This window comes from Hypomesus transpacificus, chromosome 18 (genome assembly GCF_021917145.1).
Source record: "Hypomesus transpacificus isolate Combined female chromosome 18, fHypTra1, whole genome shotgun sequence".
Lineage (NCBI taxonomy): Eukaryota > Metazoa > Chordata > Actinopteri > Osmeriformes > Osmeridae > Hypomesus > Hypomesus transpacificus.
In genome coordinates, this window is record NC_061077.1 from 2,700,271 (window position 1) to 2,719,023 (window position 18,753).

The 18,753-nt window shown below is 44.2% G+C and overlaps 2 protein-coding genes across 11 annotated transcripts in view; both read left to right on the plus strand.

Annotated features, from left to right (window-relative positions):
• The first annotated feature begins 790 nt into the window (after positions 1–790).
• Positions 791–10,702, plus strand: eno1a (enolase 1a, (alpha)). Of its 2 annotated transcripts, none has more exons than XM_047039548.1 (12): positions 791–899; positions 3,607–3,711; positions 5,531–5,626; positions 5,791–5,849; positions 6,949–7,018; positions 7,216–7,349; positions 7,436–7,658; positions 8,805–9,002; positions 9,511–9,712; positions 9,799–9,907; positions 9,999–10,057; positions 10,183–10,702. In XM_047039548.1, exons 2-12 carry the CDS (start codon positions 3,627–3,629, stop codon positions 10,244–10,246), a joined length of 1,299 nt encoding a protein of 432 aa, XP_046895504.1. In that variant the 5' UTR covers positions 791–899; positions 3,607–3,626; the 3' UTR covers positions 10,247–10,702. The 2 variants fall into 2 exon arrangements, with proteins under 2 accessions (XP_046895504.1, XP_046895503.1); XM_047039547.1 differs by lacking the exon at positions 5,791–5,849 and adding an exon at positions 6,155–6,213.
• A 1,048-nt stretch (positions 10,703–11,750) lies between these two features.
• rerea (arginine-glutamic acid dipeptide (RE) repeats a) overlaps positions 11,751–18,753 on the plus strand; it is a 107,889-nt gene continuing 100,886 nt past the window's right edge. For 4 of the 9 annotated variants that reach the window (XM_047039532.1, XM_047039534.1, XM_047039530.1 and 1 more), the window contains exon 1: positions 11,753–12,055. The gene's annotated coding sequence lies outside the window, so the exon portion shown is untranslated. Of the gene's footprint in view, positions 12,056–18,753 lie in introns of all 9 variants that reach the window. The other 5 variants (XM_047039541.1, XM_047039539.1, XM_047039538.1 and 2 more) reach the window with 3 other exon arrangements.

Sequence of the window (18,753 nt, forward strand, 5' to 3'; positions counted from 1 at the left end):
GAACCGATGAAAAAGTCTTCAGACATTGGCACCCAGAAAATCTATCAAAAACGTAACATGCTATGGTGCAACTTGTGTATTTTAGTGTAAACATTGTAGTAAATATTTTGTAATTTTAATGTTTTCTGAAGCTTAAGTGTACTGTTGAATATAGTAACTTTTGGTTCATTGCCAAATTAAAGTTTTTAGTCCGCAGACATTGGTGGCCTTAAATAGTTTTGGGGTTTAATCCCCTGGTTTGAAGGAGATTCCCCGGGATAATTCATAATACTATATTGTGTTTATCTGTGCCACTGCCAGCAGATGTGGGGCATCAATATAAATGTACGATTATCACTCGGCAGAAATGATTAACTGAAGTTAGTTCCCATCGCACCAACTGGTTCCCAAATAGACCTATAGCGAATGAGCTCTATACACTTTTTTTTTCTTGCGCTCACATCCAAGGGAACATAACCACTGAAAGTGAGATTCGTAGGCTAGTTGATTTTCTGCACGTACACATCTTTGCGTCATTTACCGCAGTAATGCGTCATGCATTTCCTTTCACTGTAAATTCTACAGAGTATTTAAGCGTTGAAGCTTTTAATTATTCAACATATTCAACATCATATATTATAACAGTGTATCTTTTGAAAAATTAAAAGCAATGCTGAGTTGTGATGAAATCCACATCCCATTCAACAGGCAATCGAGATCCTGGTGAACGTGCAGTGTTCCTCGCACTCTGGTACCTCGTGAGGTGATTCTAGCCAATCACATTGCAGGGAAGCTTCGCTCCTACTCCTTCCTGATTCTATCAGTAGCCAGGACTGTCACCATAGACTGTCACGAGCGCCTTCTCTGACTGCCAGCACGAGAGAGAGCACTACTCTCGCACACAGTTAGGCCATACAAAGGTAAGACATTAAATATCCATCTATTTTTTATTTAACTTTTGCTAAGTGGTTCATGTAATAAGTATTATTTAAAATACTTAAACCAAATTCTATTACAATCGTTATTTTAGGTCATGTGTCTTTTGCAAAGTAAAATTGTACATTATGTTCCTATTTGGCGTCGATATATTAAGTCAGTTATTTAAACCGTTATTCTTACGATTACATATTTTCTGGATTTAAGTTTCTAGAATTCATGACATGATGGTGGTGGCTTGCAGATAAGTCTATTTTTTAGTGATGGGAAGTTCGGTTCTTTTTACTGATTCGGTTCTTTGAATCTCGTTCAGTAAAATGAACGAATCTTTTTTCGAGTCATTTGTTCATTTCAGGAGGGGGGGGGGGGGGGGGGGGGGGGGGGGGGGGGGGTTGGGGGCTATACGTCCACTGCAAAGGACGTATAGCCCCTATACGTCCACTGTAGGTTAGTGCATGACATGTGCACCAGCAAATACTATTTCAAAATAAATTCCTGCATTAAAATAATGTATCATGAGTTTGTATGATTTGGTCATGTATTATCACACTAGCATTTAATTATCACGTCAAACAATTACACTGCACTAAACTGTAAGTGTAAATTTAAAGTGAAAATAACAAAACCAGTCAGTATGATGACTTGAGCGAATATAATTCATTCACGTCTTACTAAAACAGCGGCCACGCGAAAGGGAATAAGGAAACTGTTTCCTCTACTAAAAAATACAATGCGGGTCACGTGAAAAAAGGATCCAAAGACTCGTAGAAAGACCGGTTCGGGGAAGGAACTAATCATTCGTTTCCTCTAGCTACAGAGCCTATGCAGGTCACGTGAAAAATGATCCAAAGACTCGTAGAAAGACCGAGTCGGGAAAGGAACGAATCGTTCGTTTCCTCTTGCTACAGCCTATACAGGTCACGTGAAAAATGATCCAAAGACTCGTAGAAAGACCGAGTCGGGAAAGGAACGAATCGTTCGTTTCCTCTAGCTACAGAGCCTATGCAGGTCACGTGAAAAATGATCCAAAGACTCGTAGAAAGACCGAGTCGGGAAATGAACGAATCACTCGTTGAGAGGACTCGTTACTCCCGAGTCCTTATAAGGATTCGTTCAAAATGAACGAATCGTTCACGAACGACACATCACTACTATTTTTACGCCAGGCCGTCAGCTGGCGAGATCCATTTAGAACTGCAGTGCATCCAGAGAGGAAAAGGCATCATGTTGCAAGTTAACTACAAAACAGTCCCCTCTCCAACACTGAAAATTCCCGTTCACTGGAAAAGCAAGGCGATTACATTTGTGATACATAAAATGAATTAAATGTGCCGACTGATCCCACTGAAATCATCGGTAGCCTATGTGTAACTCTTGAGTGCGAACTAGCTGTGAGCTAAAAAGGGGTGTGTATTCGGTTTATAATGTACCTGCAGCACACTTTTGCTTCTCATCGAGGTGTTTATTTGTCAACAAATTCGTTAATTTGTGTTCTGAAAAAGGGAGTGTCTGCTTTTAAAGCTTGACTCGTTTTATGTCATTCTTAATTGCATGTAACGATAACTAGCACAAGTAGAATCAATATAATGTTGGGTACGGGTCTTATTCTCAATGTGAATGACAGAGATGATTCAGACAGATTTAAGAGACAGATCGATGCAAATTTCAAAGAATAATCCAATGTCAGACGTTTATTTATTTAATTAATTGTGGAAGCCATTTTATTTTATCAGTAGACTGTCTATCTGTCGTCTGTACCTTTGTTTAATACCAAGTCATAGCAAGTTTGTATATACCTATATTAAGCCTCCATGGGTTAGGTTACATTCTAGGCATAACAACAATGTAGTGTTTGAATAGTTTTTTGAGATTAGACTCCACAGCAAGCAAATGGTTTCCAGTCAGACCTTAATGGCCATCGGATTTTCCATTGGTCCAGTAGGAGCTGATGCAGTTGTAACGTTCACATTGAGTGACTGGGCTTGAAAACCGAATTCATTCATGCATTCAAAAGTCAGTAGACAAGCAATTAAGGAAAACTCAATATGAATGGAAAATCCATATCTTATACTCTGTCCCATCTCTGCTTAGAATCTGATGAGATATCAACAAAGTTGCATATGACTGCATCAGTCAAGCTATAATATTACAACTTTATCTAATACTTTAACGGTTGTGCCAACTTCTATCCTGCATATATAGCCTAACATGTCAGTCTGTATTCTGGTTGCTTGACGCTATAGTAAATTGACATACACTAAAATAATACATAACTGTAGTTACTTTGTAGATATTACAGATTCATAAGGGTATGTATGATGTTCATGGTTCCTATGTTTCATTGCATAGGTGTTTTGCGCAATCTCAATGCTGCAAGAGCCACACCCTATTCTGCCAACAGTATGGCATGCTACTGCCATGCTTACTCTGCCAAGTACAGCCAGTCTGTACATCTATGATATACAGTTTAGACTATGCTTTATCCAGAAATGTTCATTTCTTAACTCCAGGATACAATAAATTGTGTGTTGGTCAATGTTGATTATATTGACACAGCAGAATTATGCTGACTCACTGCCCTGGCCACAATGACATGGATGCAGCTTAGCTGACTATTGACTTGGTCAATCAGGGAACTGTTCTGTACCAGCACAACACTAAATGTTTTCAGCTGTTTTTACCTTTTGTCAGCCCCCTGCAGACCCAGCATCATGTCTATCCTGAAGATTCACGCTCGGGAGATTTTTGACTCCCGTGGCAACCCCACAGTGGAGGTCGACCTGTACACCAAGAAAGGTAATGATGAAATAAAGAAAATATGATCTCTAAACATTTGACAGGATGTCCCCTGCAAAGCACCCCCTCATCAGATGAATTGTTCAAAAATTGAATTCACTTCTCAGAATAAAGGAATGACCCTGTTGGAGAACTAATATAACAACACAAATCCAATGGAACAACACAGAATATTTATGCTCGTATGCTTCACATCCCAGATAGAATATCACAGTTTAGATGAGTTAAAATTATTTGTGACTTTTTCAAAGCGTGGCTATGTCTCGTCTGGTCTACATCACTCATACCAGCTCCTCAGAGGGTATACAGATCCAATGGTAGATGAGTGAAAATAGCTCTTGTAACAGCACACATTACAGCAACAGCATTCTGTTGCTGTAATGATTCCCACAGGGTACTAGAGAAAGGACGTACAGTAAGAGGATCGTCATTCAATGTCTAAATACCATGACACTGTTGCTGCTGTGTAAACAGTACCTTCCTTCCCTGTATGATGTATGTAAGCCGTGATACCTTGGATCTGGCCAACCCATTCCTGCCCAGTGTTTTCAACAATGACATATGAATGCAGTACTGCAGGCTTTATGTTTTCAGTGAATCCATAACTCAAATGGAGCCAACAAGTGCAGCACTTTTTGGATGACTTGCTGAAGTGAAGTGGTATTTGTGTCGTTCTGCTTCACGGTCTAAAATAAAGCTGCAGCTCGTTGAACTCATCTAAATGTCCAGAATGTTAATGAAGCAGCTGAAAGAGCGATGGTGAGACTAAAAGGGTGTTGTCCCAAGAAACCGTTTTGGAAAACGTATTGGTATATTCCTCTCATTATAGCATGTTGCTGGGTGCTCAAAGTTACTGTAAATAGCAGTTTCAACTCAAGTTCAAACTTTTCCCTTTTTTTGAAGAGTCCCTGACCTTTTTCCATCTGTTGGCATGGTTTGCTTCAGTAAAAAAAGATCATTGTTTGAGCTGGCAGTGGCAAGTCACCCAGATCTAATGTGTCTCTCATATTACATAACCGGCTTGCCTGTAGTTGCTCTTCAGTGTATTGTTCTATTTTCAGATTCAGTTGTAATCCTGTAATACTGACTCATGTCGTGTTGAGTATTCGATGCTGTGTCAAATATGCAAGTTTTTCATTTTCCAGTCCTTCAGTTTCACTGAAGATCTGCAGATTTGAATGTTGTTCGGACTTTTGTATTGAGAATCAATTCATTCACAATTTCTTAGTTTATTTAGACTACAATTACAAATATTAGCCAAAGCCTCCCAGTGCAGATATGTGATTTCATGATTTCGTGAATTTGCAGATGATTTTGTAAGCCTGGGCCCATGGCCTAAATCACTGATGTGTTTTCATGGTTAAGCCTTAAATCCCTTTCGACCTGCAGACTCTGTCATTGGTTTGACCATGACTTCCAGTCCTATGAGCAGACAGAATAGAAATGTGCCCGTTCAGATTTTCCTCACATGATTGAATCCAAAATGGGAGACTTTAGCACACGGGTGTGCCATCGCATCCTCAGATCCGCTGCACATGCTCAGTTACCAGGACTTCCTGTTACATCACAGCACACCGCATCGCAGCAGCTCTCTGTCTCCCCCAGCAGACAAAGAACTTACACAGCAGCCATTATATCCAGTTACAAGAACACATTGGGTTTTCTCAAATGCTTATATTTATTTATTCATTTGTTTGAAAATTTGTAAACTCTTAGATCAGTGAATAAGAATAGGGTATCTGTGAGCAGGGATACCTTTTCACAAAATAATACAGGATCAGTTAGCATCATTCAATGTTGTGTTGCGTCTGTCCTGCAGGTCTGTTCAGAGCTGCAGTTCCCAGCGGGGCCTCCACTGGCATCTATGAGGCTCTGGAACTGCGTGACAATGACAAGACACGCTACATGGGCAAAGGTACGACTCGGAGTATTCACACAGTCTGTTTGAGAAGAGCTCTTGTAACGTTCCAGTCAACCAATGGGTTTCCATTTCAACTCCCTCTGTACATTTCCCGTACTTTTCTGGCCTTCCATCCTTCTTTGTGTCTGACACCTCATATCTTTCTCCTCCTCTGTCAGGGGTGAAAAGAGCTGTTAAATATATAAATGAGTTCTTGGCTCCAGCTTTGTGTAACCAGGTAAATGAGTGTGGAATAACACAAGTAAAACAGCAGGGGTGTTCTCTAGTCTACAACAGCATGTGGAGTGGATTTTGTTTTTGAAAACTAACCTGTAGGCACCAATAGACGATCACAGATCTCCTGAAGAACCATGATTGTATTGTATCGTAGATTCTACCTTATATGCCTTCCAAAGATTCCCTCATAGTTAATGAAGCGTTTTACTGCCAAGTAGACTTGGGCTGCTCTGTGATCGTCTGTGGTGCCTGTTCTGCTTGGCCTTCTACTCTCTGGGTCAGTGATGGTGTGCTTGTCCCTTGCAGGTGTCTCTAAAGCTGTTGATCATATCAATAAAACTATTGCACCTGCATTGGTTAGAAAGGTAGGAACATTTATTGTGTGACTAACCTGAAAGTGTCAAAACCTGTGAGGTGTTAAGGCCCGTTCACACCAAGAACTGTTAACGATAACTATATTTGTGTCCACACCAACCTCGACTATAAGCTTATCGGAATGTTGTCTTCCATTTCAAATGTGCGGGCGCTTTAAATTCAGATGGATTCTGATTGATTGTCAATGTTTTATCGTTCATCAGCTGGGAAAAAGATATGAAAGTGATCTCAACATTATTGTTCCGCTATATAGTTGTCGTTATCGTTGTGGTGTGGACTTCTGTTTTTTCAAATATAGAACGATTCTTAAACCTTTATAGTTATAGTGATCGTTTTTGATGTGGACGGGCCTTTACACTTGTCATATTAGTCATCTTAGTTTGCCCTGGAAGTAGATTCTATTACTTTTTAAATTGTAATAAAAACGGTAAGACACAAAGTTGAATGAAGTTAACTGCCAAACACAGCAATTCAGTCTGCCTGTGTATTGCATTAAGTTTACTGGATATATTGTACTCATGTTACATATGTAACCACAGAGTTGTAATAAATGCAGTGGTCCTTATAGCAGTGGTAGGACCTTTACACTGTGGCCAGGCCTTGGGAGGCTGTGTGTCAATTAAAAACTATTGGAGGCTGGTGGTTTGCATTAACTGGTTTGAACTAATCTTCTGCTGGGTTTGTTGTTATTCACGCCTAATAAATGTCACCTATGCCATGTACAGAGTGTGAACGTTTTGGAGCAGGAGAAGGTTGACCAGCTGATGCTGGACATGGATGGCACAGAGAACAAGTGTAAGCTTTGTGTTCAGTTGAGGTCATTAATTGACGTAATTCAAATGGATTTACTGGATGTGACTTCAGTGCAAATATGACAAATACCTTAATATATAGTTTGGTGCACAAAATAAGTGTTGAGGTTGAAAAATAATAATAATTGACATGATCGTTTTAGTGTACTATTTATTTACATTTTTGTCATCTCCCATCAGCTAAGTTCGGTGCAAATGCCATCCTGGGCGTGTCCCTGGCTGTGTGCAAGGCTGGTGCTGCAGAGAAAGGCGTTCCCCTCTACCGCCACATAGCTGATCTCGCTGGCAACCCAGAAGTCATCCTCCCTGTCCCCGTAAGGCCACTTGAACACGAATGTCCCTCCAGTCATCGTCATCCAAACCTTTCTTCTGTTTGACCCTCAAACGTTCCTCTTTGAAGGCCTTCAACGTCATCAACGGAGGCTCCCACGCCGGCAACAAACTGGCCATGCAGGAGTTCATGATCCTGCCAGTGGGGGCCAGTTCCTTCAAGGATGCCATGCGCATTGGTGCCGAGGTCTACCACAACCTGAAGAATGTCATCAAGGAGAAGTACGGCCAAGATGCCACCAACGTAGGAGACGAGGGCGGCTTCGCACCCAACATCCTGGAGAACAAGGAAGGTGAGAGGGCACCAGGAGGAAAGCGTTCAGCAGAGCGATGCTAAAACAGTATGGCACCCGTCCAATAGACGGGAGGAAGTTGGGCCAACACCAACGTGATTTAGCAATGGTAGTACTTTAGTGAAAAAATAAAGTGAAGAATAGTTCCTCAATTAAGAAATGTAGGTTCAACTCTGAGAAAAACACACTCGCTGAGGATGTTTTTAAGGAACGTAATGTGTTATCTACTGAGCTTTGCATTCTTAGTTCCCCAGTGCTTTATCTACAGTATGTGCCCTCCCTCCCTCCCTCCCTCCTTCCCTCCCTCCCTCCCTCCCTCCCTCCCTCCCTCCCTCCCTCCCTCCCTCCCTCCCTCCCTCCCTCCCTCCCTCCCTCCCTCCCTCCCCTCCCTTTCTCCCTTTCTCCCTCCCCTCCCCTCCCTTTCTCCCTCCCTCCCTCCCCTCCCCTCCCTTTCTCCCTCCCTCCCCTCCCCTCCCTTTCTCCCTCCCTCCCTCCCCTCCCCTCCCTCCCTCCCCTCCCCTCCCTCCCTTTCTCCCTCCCTCCCCCAGCACTATCTTGTTGGCCTGAGACATGGCCTGGTGAGGGAGCTCTCTGGACTGGAATGTCCCTTTAGTGCTGACAGATGCTTTCCAAATTAAGGCTTGGACTCTAAGCCTCTGAATCCATTGCATATTGGCTCAGTTACAGATCAAGATAGTGATATGGCAAATGCCCCAGTGGGGCAGAAGGCAGGTCAGGTGACCATAGATTGTTTAAACAGAAGCTTACAGTACTTGTGCAAGTACTGTAATCTGAGCGTGGATGCCCTTTTTTTAAACAAATCACTAGCTAGTTATATTCCTATAGACATACAGGACATACACTTGTGCACCTAAACATCAACATTGTTTAGGTGCACAAGATACATCAGAACAGCTGCACCTTATGATCACATAGAGTAGTCAAAAGTTTGGACACAAATGGAAAAATGTGTCCAAACTTTTGACTGGTACTGTATGTGATCATAAGGTGCAGCTGTTTTGATGTATCTTGTGCACCTAAACAATGTTGATGTCTCATTGGAATGCTAATGACATATAAGGGATTTGATGTTCATTAACAACCTACAAAATAGTTGCTTTATTAATGGTCATGTTTACTTCCCAGCTCTGGAACTTCTGAAGACTTCCATCGCCAAAGCCGGCTACACTGACAAGATCGTCATCGGCATGGACGTGGCTGCCTCTGAGTTCTATAAGGGGGGCAAGTACGACCTGGACTTCAAGTCCCCTGACGACCCCAGCCGCTACATCAGTCCTGACCAGCTGGCCGACCTGTACAAGAGCTTTGTCAAGGATTACCCAGGTCTGTTTCCAAGCACTCAGTCATCCCCATTACTGCCAACGTTTGGCTCATTCTGTTACCTCTCAGAGGCCAGGAAGATCACTGGAGGGGTGTGCAAGTCTGGTCTATCCTTCACTCGCTGGGGTGTGTCTAAGGGGCTTTGGAACTTGGCTTTAGGGCTAGTGTGCGCCAGCATGGATGCAGTTAATTGAATGATTTATTGGGTAATTCATTTATTTAAAAGTGAGTGATTTGTTTTGAATGGAAGTCATTTTTATAATGTAATACCTGTAAGCCCTGTAATACAAAACAAATACCAACAACTATTATCAGCATAATACCACATAGGAAGTCACAGGCAAATCACTCATACACAGTATATACACCAATAAGTCACAATTTCGTCAGTCAGAACTACATCCAACATCTTACTGCGTTGCCCTAGAGACACTTGAACAAAGAATTTAGGAGGGGGAGGGGTCTTTCAACATGACTAAGTCTCCCTCCCACACACATGTTTTGGGTCCAGTGGTCTCCATTGAGGACCCCTTTGACCAGGATGACTGGGCGGCGTGGTCCAACTTCACGGCATCCACCAGCATCCAGGTGGTGGGTGACGACTTGACAGTGACCAACCCCAAGCGCATCGCCAAGGGTGTGGATGAGAAGGCCTGCAACTGTCTGCTGCTCAAGGTCAACCAGATCGGCTCCGTCACAGAGTCCCTGCAGGCGTAAGTGTCCGGTGGTGTCCGATTTCGCGCCAGTATTATATCCTATGTTAGCAGCACCGGCTAATGGATTTGTATTGTACTTTCAGGTGCAAGATGGCCCAGTCTAATGGCTGGGGAGTGATGGTCAGCCATCGCTCTGGTGAGACAGAGGATACCTTCATTGCTGACCTGGTGGTTGGGCTCTGCACTGGACAGGTAACCCATCTTCGATGCCTTTTGTAAATGCTACTGACTGAGATTTTAGATTGCCAATATCTTATATCATATCAATGTTGTGCATCTCCAGATTAAGACTGGTGCCCCTTGCCGATCTGAGCGTCTGGCCAAATACAACCAGTTGCTCAGGTGAGAACTGACTTTTATCTCTTCAAAGATTTAATGATAATCACTAAACCTGTGTATATATAATCTTCAATACATTCTTATAACTAGTTAACGAATAGTTTGTTTTTCTCTTTTCTCTATCCCAGGATTGAGGAGGAGCTTGGCGACAAGGCCCGCTTCGCTGGCCAGAACTTCAGGCACCCAATCTAAATAGTTCACCTGCCTCGGGCCTGTCTGTTTCCATGGTGAATACTGCCCATACATTAGCCACGCTAGGTTGCTCCCCCTGTCTGGAGGGAAGGTGGATCGGCAGTGAAATCCAAGGTTCCAAGTCTGTGGTCTGTGGTACTGAAACCTGTATTTCCTTGTTGTCCACATTGTACCACCCATCCTCTACTAAGCTTTGGCTACCCAATTGGTACTGGTCTATTTGTTTGTGTCCGTGTATCGCGCGAGAGAGCTTTGTTTTTGCTTCTTGTGAGTTGTAGTGAATCTGGTTATCTTCTGAGTATTCTAGTGAAGAGCTACTGTAAGTTTAGTACTGTGCTGCTTTGAGCAGTTATAAGAGTACCATATGTGCAATGTGTCGCCTCTGATGAGTTTTAGTGTTACTGTAAGCGTTGGCGGAATTCAAAATAAACAATCTCATATGAAATGGACAAGATATTCTAGTGTCTGTGCCTTTTCATTGTTCCTTGTCAGGCCAGATCATGGACACACAGACCAGGAATTCCTTGTGAACTGGTAAGATTTTACATTATGTGTCGGCTATGATGTCATTAAAAGGGAGGATATTAACTCGCTATAGATGTTCCACTTTTAATCACACGCATCATGTATGATTGATGAAACGGAAACATTGTGGGAAGTTTTTTAAATGTAGTTTTAGTCAACAGTATACAAGGGACACAAATGACCTCCTGTGAGTAAGTGCTGTAACAGGAGTGCCACTGAGGGGCAGTAGAAAGTAGAAACATAACCTGAAGTAAGAGGCACCATTTTTGGCCTCCTGTAGGTAAATGGATCCATGACTGCTTTGAGGCCCATGTGAGTTATTGCTGTGTGGGGCAATGTTTCTTTTCACTAGCCCTAGGTGATTGCTAGTTGATTCTGTGCCATACCAGGTAATTACTGAATATTTATTTGTATGGACCTGCAAGTAGCAGTTGCACCTAACCACAGTTTATATCATAGGGCTAGCTAAAAGTACACCGATTGGCATTGGGATGGGCGTTTTTTGAAGATTCTAAATTAGAGCATTTTAAATTGATTTAATGCAGTTAACGAAAACCTTTCTTATTTAAACATGGCTGACTATGTATTTCCTTGAATCACCCTGGTGGTAACGTCTGTCCCTCACATCTTGTTAGTTTTTTCTTAGTTTCGCTAATGGAGAGGTTGGACCTTTCGTAAGAAGTTGACCACAAAAGCTTTGCAGTTAACTTATATTCTGCTTAGGAAAAAAAGACGACGCTAAAATTCAATATACAAAGAAGGCATACAGAGATAGTTTGTCAACATTTTGCATTTGATAATGTAAGAGATAAAAAAAGGACATACCAGACGCCGGAGTAGACACTACTACCACTAGATGGCGGTAGACACTCGATTGTTTGAAGACAACGTTGCTGCTAGAATGTACATATTTTGCTCGGTAGATGACAGTAGTTTACCAGTAGAAAGAGAAAGCCTATACCTTCATCAAAGATGAAGAAGGCGAGAGCTGTCATGCTGAGGTTCTCTCACTTGTCTGTGCCTCTTTATACCTGAAGGAAAAACATCCTGACACAGATTACTCCCTCTTTACTCAGTGCTCCATTATTTATGACAGCATTAGCAAACGTGGTCAGTTGCGAATTTCAAGTAAAAAAGCCACACAAGTGAAGTCAAGTGGCTTGCATCTGACTACTCCCCCAGTGGTTGCGGTGCTTGGCTTTGCTACCCGTGTGTGCTATTGTTTGTTGTTGCAGTCCTCATATCTCAAACAAATCACAGATGTTGTAGAACAAGATTTTTAAGGTAAGTGTTGCAAGCTAACTAGCAATGCTGTAATGTTGTGTACATCATGTAACTAGTGCTAGCTAAAATGTTGACAAATAAAATATAGCTAGTGTTAGCGATGCTATCATAGGTAGCTAGTCTTATGAATTAGCTGGATGTGTCACTTTCTTGCAGTTGATGACAACGAATTAGCCAATGTAGTTAGCATTAGCTAGCTAGCGTGGATAGGGGCGGGTGACTAGCTGCTAGCTAGCAGTGCGGTTGCAGCAATGCTAGCGTTAGTCCTTAGCTGTGCTAGCTAGGTGGGTAGCAAGCTACGGTGGTAGTGATCTTGCTACATTGTTTTGAGGGAAAAAACTTCTGGTCTAGATAACGTGGCTACATTTGAACCAAGGTGTTCTGACGGGGTGTAGCTAGTACCTAGGCTGGTTTGTCACAATCAGCAACACTAACGTTGGTTGATTAGTACTAGTTTTAGCTAGCATGCTAGACGCATCAGCTAACTTGCTAACGTTAGCAGCTAGAATGCTTCTAGACACATTGTTTGCTGTTAGCAATTTGATCCAGTGCTACATAGTATCAACTGTTTCTAGTTTGAAAATGTTTCACGTATGCAGTTGCCAGCGTAATCCCACATTGTTTGATGTGACGTTCTGATTGAGCTCGTCTAACAGCTATCCATCATGTCAGATATAAATGTTCATGACGAGCAGCAGCATGCCTATCATGCTTTGTTGTGTTTGTCTTGTGATGTTGCTAGGAGGGAAGAAGTATTCAGGTAGGAGGTAGTTTTACAAAATTGATAGCAACCTGTGCAACTACCTGTCTGGAGATATCTTTGATAGACTGCTTTTTTGTCTGTGGTAGTTTTTTCATTTGAAATAATTAATAATGATTGGTGGTACCGAGACCCTGCTCAAATATCCGGTGTTGATTTGAGCTTAGACAAAACAGTCTATCAATCTTCTATTTTCAGGTCATTGCACCATGAAGGAATCTAATGGCATTTTGGCATGTATTCTGACATCAAATTACTCAATCTGTATTCAGCAGTGAGGTTGATCTAGATAGCTAGAACACTTGAATAACTCTGTCAATTTGATAATTGTTGCTCAAGACAACTTCCTGCTCAACGTTCCATTACAATACATTGATTTCCCTTTTAACAATCAAACAGGCCTCTGATGATGCAGCGCAGTAGGTTTCGAGAATGATGCGTCTTGGCAATGTCTGGGGTTTGATTCTGACGGAATAAGAATCATCTGACGAGTGTTTGAGGTTCTCTGATATGGAGAAGGCTTGAGATTTACCCGAGGGGGGTGGTTAGGAATTGCTTAAGGATTGATTTGAGCGACAAGAATTGTGGCAAGTGGAAGACATTGCCTGCTGCTCTGAAGTATCAGACAAGCTGAGGGCCCATCCCCGGTGAGATCCTGCCTGTTTGCTGTGCTGTGCTAGCTCCTCTTTGTTGGCTGATTTGTCAATATGCAGGATTGAGAATTCAATGTTTTCATGCTGAGCTGGAATGTCAGCTCTTGCTGTCTTTCACCTAGATTCCCTCCACAGAGAATCTTACCTTCAGCTGCACACATTATCATCAAAGATTCCAACACTATTATGCCTGGGCCCAGTTGAAGGCTCCAGTGAGTTATTTTGTTACCGTGAATGAGATGATATCCACTGGGCGGTTTTTCTATTGAAAGAAGCATTCTTCACCCTTCTAAGATGGTTATTGTTTTAGTCAGGGGAGATGTAACCAGTAGGCCTGGGCCTGGTCATTTTTGTTGTGAGATTTTACGGATCTTAAATGTCAGCTATTTTACCAGTGAAACATGACGGCGCCATGAAAGTCAGTTAGTCCTAGTTGTTTGAGGGTCAGATCAGGTCAGGATCAGAGCGTCTCCTGCCAAACAAGGCAGTGGATTTCAGACGTGGCTTATTTATCAACAGTGAAATCTGCCACACACACACACACTTGTTCTTTCTGCGAGTTCTTGTGAGGCTTTGTAACGCCAGTATGAAAGCCAGCACTAGACATGTCGGAGAGAGTTTCGGTCTGAATGATTTTATTTGTTTTCCCCTTCCGGCACGTGTTTGAAATCCATTTCAGTGAATCTGGTTACAGAGGAAATTAATGCTCTGGACAAGGGAACAACGTTCTCTCAAAGACCTCTTGATGGGTCCTTGAAGTGTCGTATATTCATTAAAAGTAACAATCTGTCAGCACTTACTGACAGCAGGCACAACAAGCCTGCTCTCGTATTGTTCTCCAAAGATGTTTTTCAGTTGCGCGTGCCAAAAGCAGGGTAATTGGCTGTAGCTGAGCCTTGCATGTGTTGTTTTAAGATATTGGGCTGACACACGCAGGGTAAGCGCACTAGCAGAAAGGAGACAAGCTCACTGTTTTTTTTCTCCCCCTCGCGCCCCCACCCCACCCTCATCTCTCTTTCTCTCTCCTTGAATTCTCCCTGTCTGAGGTGAGATGGTGGATGTGTCTTGTGTTCCCTGACAGCTTCCCCTCACCTCTCATAACAGGAGATGCAAGACGAGGCTTGCAGCTGCATCCTATCTCGTTTGATAAGGGGCTGGCCGAGGTTGTCCTGTTGGCATACAGCTGGTGCGGGGCGATGCTATCACTAATGGCTGTATATGTTTACTAACCCAGAGGGTCTTGCAACATGCAGGTGTCCTGACGCCGGAATCAGATCTGGTTTTCCTCGGAATAAGAAAGCCACGTGATTGAAGATCCCCTCGTGGTCTGCGGTCACGTTTAACACGTATTATTTAGTGGGAGACCCATCTAACTTGATTATCCATGTTCTTTCAGCACAAATTTAGCCCAGCGCTGGGCTTGTTGTGATGTGATTCAGATGTGAGGAAATAGACAGCAGCCTATTCTTCCTGCAGCCTTTTAGTTGATCCAACAGTGAGTGTAACTGAAGTCTTGAGCCTATCGCTTCATTCCAGCGTTGTCTCTGAGTGATGGCTTGTAAGCAGTACAAGCCGTTGCCCCTGGCGATTCCAGATGAGCAGAGTGACAGTGACGTGTGCGAGGCCTGAGTGAAGGGAGGGACCCGAGCAGAGAGAATTCCTCATGTGAAACGTAAGAAAGGCAATCAAGCAACCTGGGTCCGTGCTATGCGGCTCGGGCGTATTCAACAAAACGGCCGTTAGTCAAGAGATCTGTCCGTTGGCCCTCTCGGTGGAAGAGGCAAATGAAATGGTGTGTGTCAGCGCCAGCCCCCCTGGGCAGAGCGGGGGAGCGCTGTGTGTGGAGCCGCTGTGTGTGTCAGTGCTGATTAGGTAAGAGATTGCCTCATGTAATGACACGGCATGGCGCTAGTGGTGCAGAAACGCACACAATGCACACCAGTGTTTTACAAAGACCACCCCCCCCCCCCCCCCCCCCCCCCACCCCCGCTGCTGCCTGGAGAGGCTTGTAATGCAGACACTCCTGCAATATTACAGCGGCTTTATGACTCCCTTTACCACTGCTGCACACGCCCGTCTGAACACACCTACTACACAAGCACACGGCGCTGTGCACAGAAGCCAAACATATAGCCCACGCTCACACGGTTCTGTCAACAGAAGCAAAGCACACACACGGTATTGTTGACACAAGCCAACGGTCTATTTTGCAGTCTGCTGTCTTTCTAGAATCTGTCAACTGTTGATGAAGTGAGGGGAATTGTAGGAGTGAATACAGATGACAGTACGACAGGATCCGAGCAGTCGGGTAGCCTATCAGAGCGCCGTAGCCTCCCGCAGAACTGCACCTGAGGTCACGCTCTGTGGAAGACGCATCTGTTGGGCCGTTTTACTGCATGATAGTAAAGCCTCTCAAGACATTCGAGGGGGAGGGGCTTCTCCTATCTGATGTATTGACACAGGGCAGGCGAAATAAACATTGGTTTAGTGGTGTCGATACACAGCAGTGTAAATGCCCTCTTCCTCTCCACCTGCCTTACGTCCAATTCATCTTGTTGTCGCGAAAGACCTAAAATGACAGATAGGTGTAAAGACTTGGCCCGACAGTTTCCCGACACCTAATTAAAGATGAATAATAATCAATACCTAATCAGTAATTATTAGGGAGCCTGTGTGTGCGTACGTGTGTGCGAGCAGCTGCTGAATGATGCGGTGTATTTAATTGATTCGTTTCATAGAGAGAGAGAGGGATCAATAAGAAAGATGCCGGCGACACATAGCAATCTGGCAAACAATCAGACAAGGCTACATTTCTCCTTTGCGGTTCGTCCATGCAGAAAGAGCGATCATTTCACTCATTTTCTCATTAGATTCCTGCATGCTGGAGAACTGTAGCTCGTCTGTAAGCGTCTTCTTTTAATAGGCCTGTGCTTTGGCTAAGGCCTGACATGTGTGGCTGAGGCTATTGTATCACAGAAGGAAGTCTAAACACCAGGCCCTTTCATGCTGGTATGGAAGTGTCTTTCTGGATTCGGTCATAAAGCGGTCAAGACAGAGCTGTGTGGGCGATTGTGTGAGTGAGTTAGTGTGTGTGTGTGTGAGTTAGTGTGTGTGTGAGTGTGTGAGTTAGTGTGTGTGTGAGTTAGTGTGTGAGTGAGATAGTGTGTGAGTGAGATAGTGTGTGAGTTAGTGTGTGTGTGTGTGTGCATGCCTGCAGCACAGGGCCGTGGTGCCGCAGAGCGAGGACAACAGTGACAGATGCGTTAACGGGGCAACACATGAGAGCCCAACCCGCTCGGCTCCATACCGGTCATGAGGAAATGACCCGCACGGAGTTGGACTCCCTTATCAACTCGCGCTCATAAATTGACCTTATCGCCGCCGAGCGCCCCACACTCCCCGTGTCTCTGTCCTTGCTCGCCCTTGTCAGGGTGGAGGCCGGCCCCTCTCTCCGGCCACGCTGCCTCAGGTGCTGAGCCGCGGGGGTCGACTCGCTCTAAGAGGGACATGTTGTTCGCTCGGCCTGGGCTCTGCGGTGGGCGGAGGGGAAAGGATGAGGTGTGAGTGTGTGGATCAGGCGGATGTTTGTCACCGTAGCACTCCCAGTTTAACACATGGCTGCAGCTATCAGGGAAAGGCTCTCTGAGTGAAGGGAGGGAGAATGGAGAGAGGGAGGGAGGGAGGGAGGAGAGGGGAGGAGAATAGAGCACAGCAGTGCTATCTAATGGATCAATTTGTAATAAATCTGTTGCCTCAAGCTGTTATTGTTTGCTTCTGTTCAGTAAAAGGTGTCTGCTTGTCTGGGGATGGGAAGCGCTTGTTGGCTTGGACAGAGCAGCAGTGGATGATGGCTAACGCCCTGCATATCTCAGCTCACCTCGAGTCAACAACACGTCTGGCTGCGGCCCGCCCGGGCCCGCGCTCCCATTTTGTCATCCCATTAACAAATACAGCCAGTCAAACGAGGGGCTCCAAGCGGTCAATAGGGTTGATGGTTTAATTGAGGAAGAAACTCTCCCCCTCACATAAAAACTTCTCATCATCTAATATCAGCTATTAATCACCATGAAGCAGATATTGATCAGGCTATTGGCCTGGCCGAGTCGATGTATTTACCTCGACTCATTTCAGAAAGGATAACTCTATCAAAGCCTTCTAAAGGCCAGGCTGCCCTGTGAGAACCAGTGTAGTGGCTGTTGTGAGATTGAACCGTTGATGAAAAGAAAAGGTTTAGAGAACCTATAAGGGGAAGCAGGGAGGACTGGTCTCCTCAAGCAGCCATATGGGCTGGACTAATTGTGTTTTACGCCAACCGTTTGTAGGGATCCTTTGGGGATTTGGCAAAGTGCTGTATCTATAATGTCACCAGCGCTCGGCTGGCTCATGAAAGAAACATTAGCAAGTGAGATGAGGAGACGGGGAGGCAATGCAGTTCAAGTCAACACAATTATTGATTTTATTCAAATGGAAGTGTTCCAGTGGTGGATCTGAAGCGTTAGGGATCTTGTAGCCATCACAATTAGGTCTATTGTGTCAGACCATTGTTCACGTCTGTCTCAAATATTCAGGCTGTTTGAATCCATTTTAAAAGTGAATCATATTTCTAAGGGCAAATTGCCATATTGTACAGCAGGGAATAGGGTTGGCTTAACAAGGTTGTTATTGTTCTTTTGGTATGCAGTACTAGGGCTTACAGGGAGTCCAGTAATCAGTCCTCATTGAGAGTATTAGCCCTAAGCACTGATGCAAACCAATGTTGCTCTGTTGAACAACATATTAATTGATGATGGTGCTCAAGAGTGGATTTCATGCAGTGGCTCTGCAGAAGGGTTGGTCTCAATTGGTCGTGTGCTACCATGTCAATGGTTTTACTTGCGCGGTGGGTGCCGATTCTCCTCAGTCATCGGTTCTGAGTGCAAAGTGTGACAGGCTTACAATGCCCATGACACTTCTCAGGAAGACCCAGATCTATGGAAGGAGATGGGGCCAGGGGTGGAGGGTGGAGGATTGGGGGTGGGCAGGTTTGAAGGGGAAGATGAAACTGCTTTGTTGCGTTCACGCTAACAGTTTAGGTGTAATTATTGAAATGGATGTTTGCCGCAGCGCCATAAATCGTCTGGATCTCTGGTTAATGAAGAGACGGAGGCGGCGTTAGCTCTGCAAATAAAAGGCAATCAAGCCTCCACATCCTCCCTGACGCTGGGCGGCCCCGACACGAAGCGGCCCCGGCACGAAGCGGCCCAGACACCAAGCGGCCCCGACACGAAGCGGCCCCGACACCAAGC

Bases quoted from the DNA above. Each gene is read 5' to 3' on its own strand.
- eno1a (XM_047039548.1), top strand. From the start codon at position 3,627: ATGTCTATCCTGAAGATTCACGCTCGGGAGATTTTTGACTCCCGTGGC. The intron at 5,850-6,948 runs GTAAATGAGTGT...TGCCATGTACAG, and splicing joins CTCCAGCTTTGTGTAACCAG to AGTGTGAACGTTTTGGAGCA. The intron at 7,350-7,435 runs GTAAGGCCACTT...TCCTCTTTGAAG, and splicing joins AAGTCATCCTCCCTGTCCCC to GCCTTCAACGTCATCAACGG.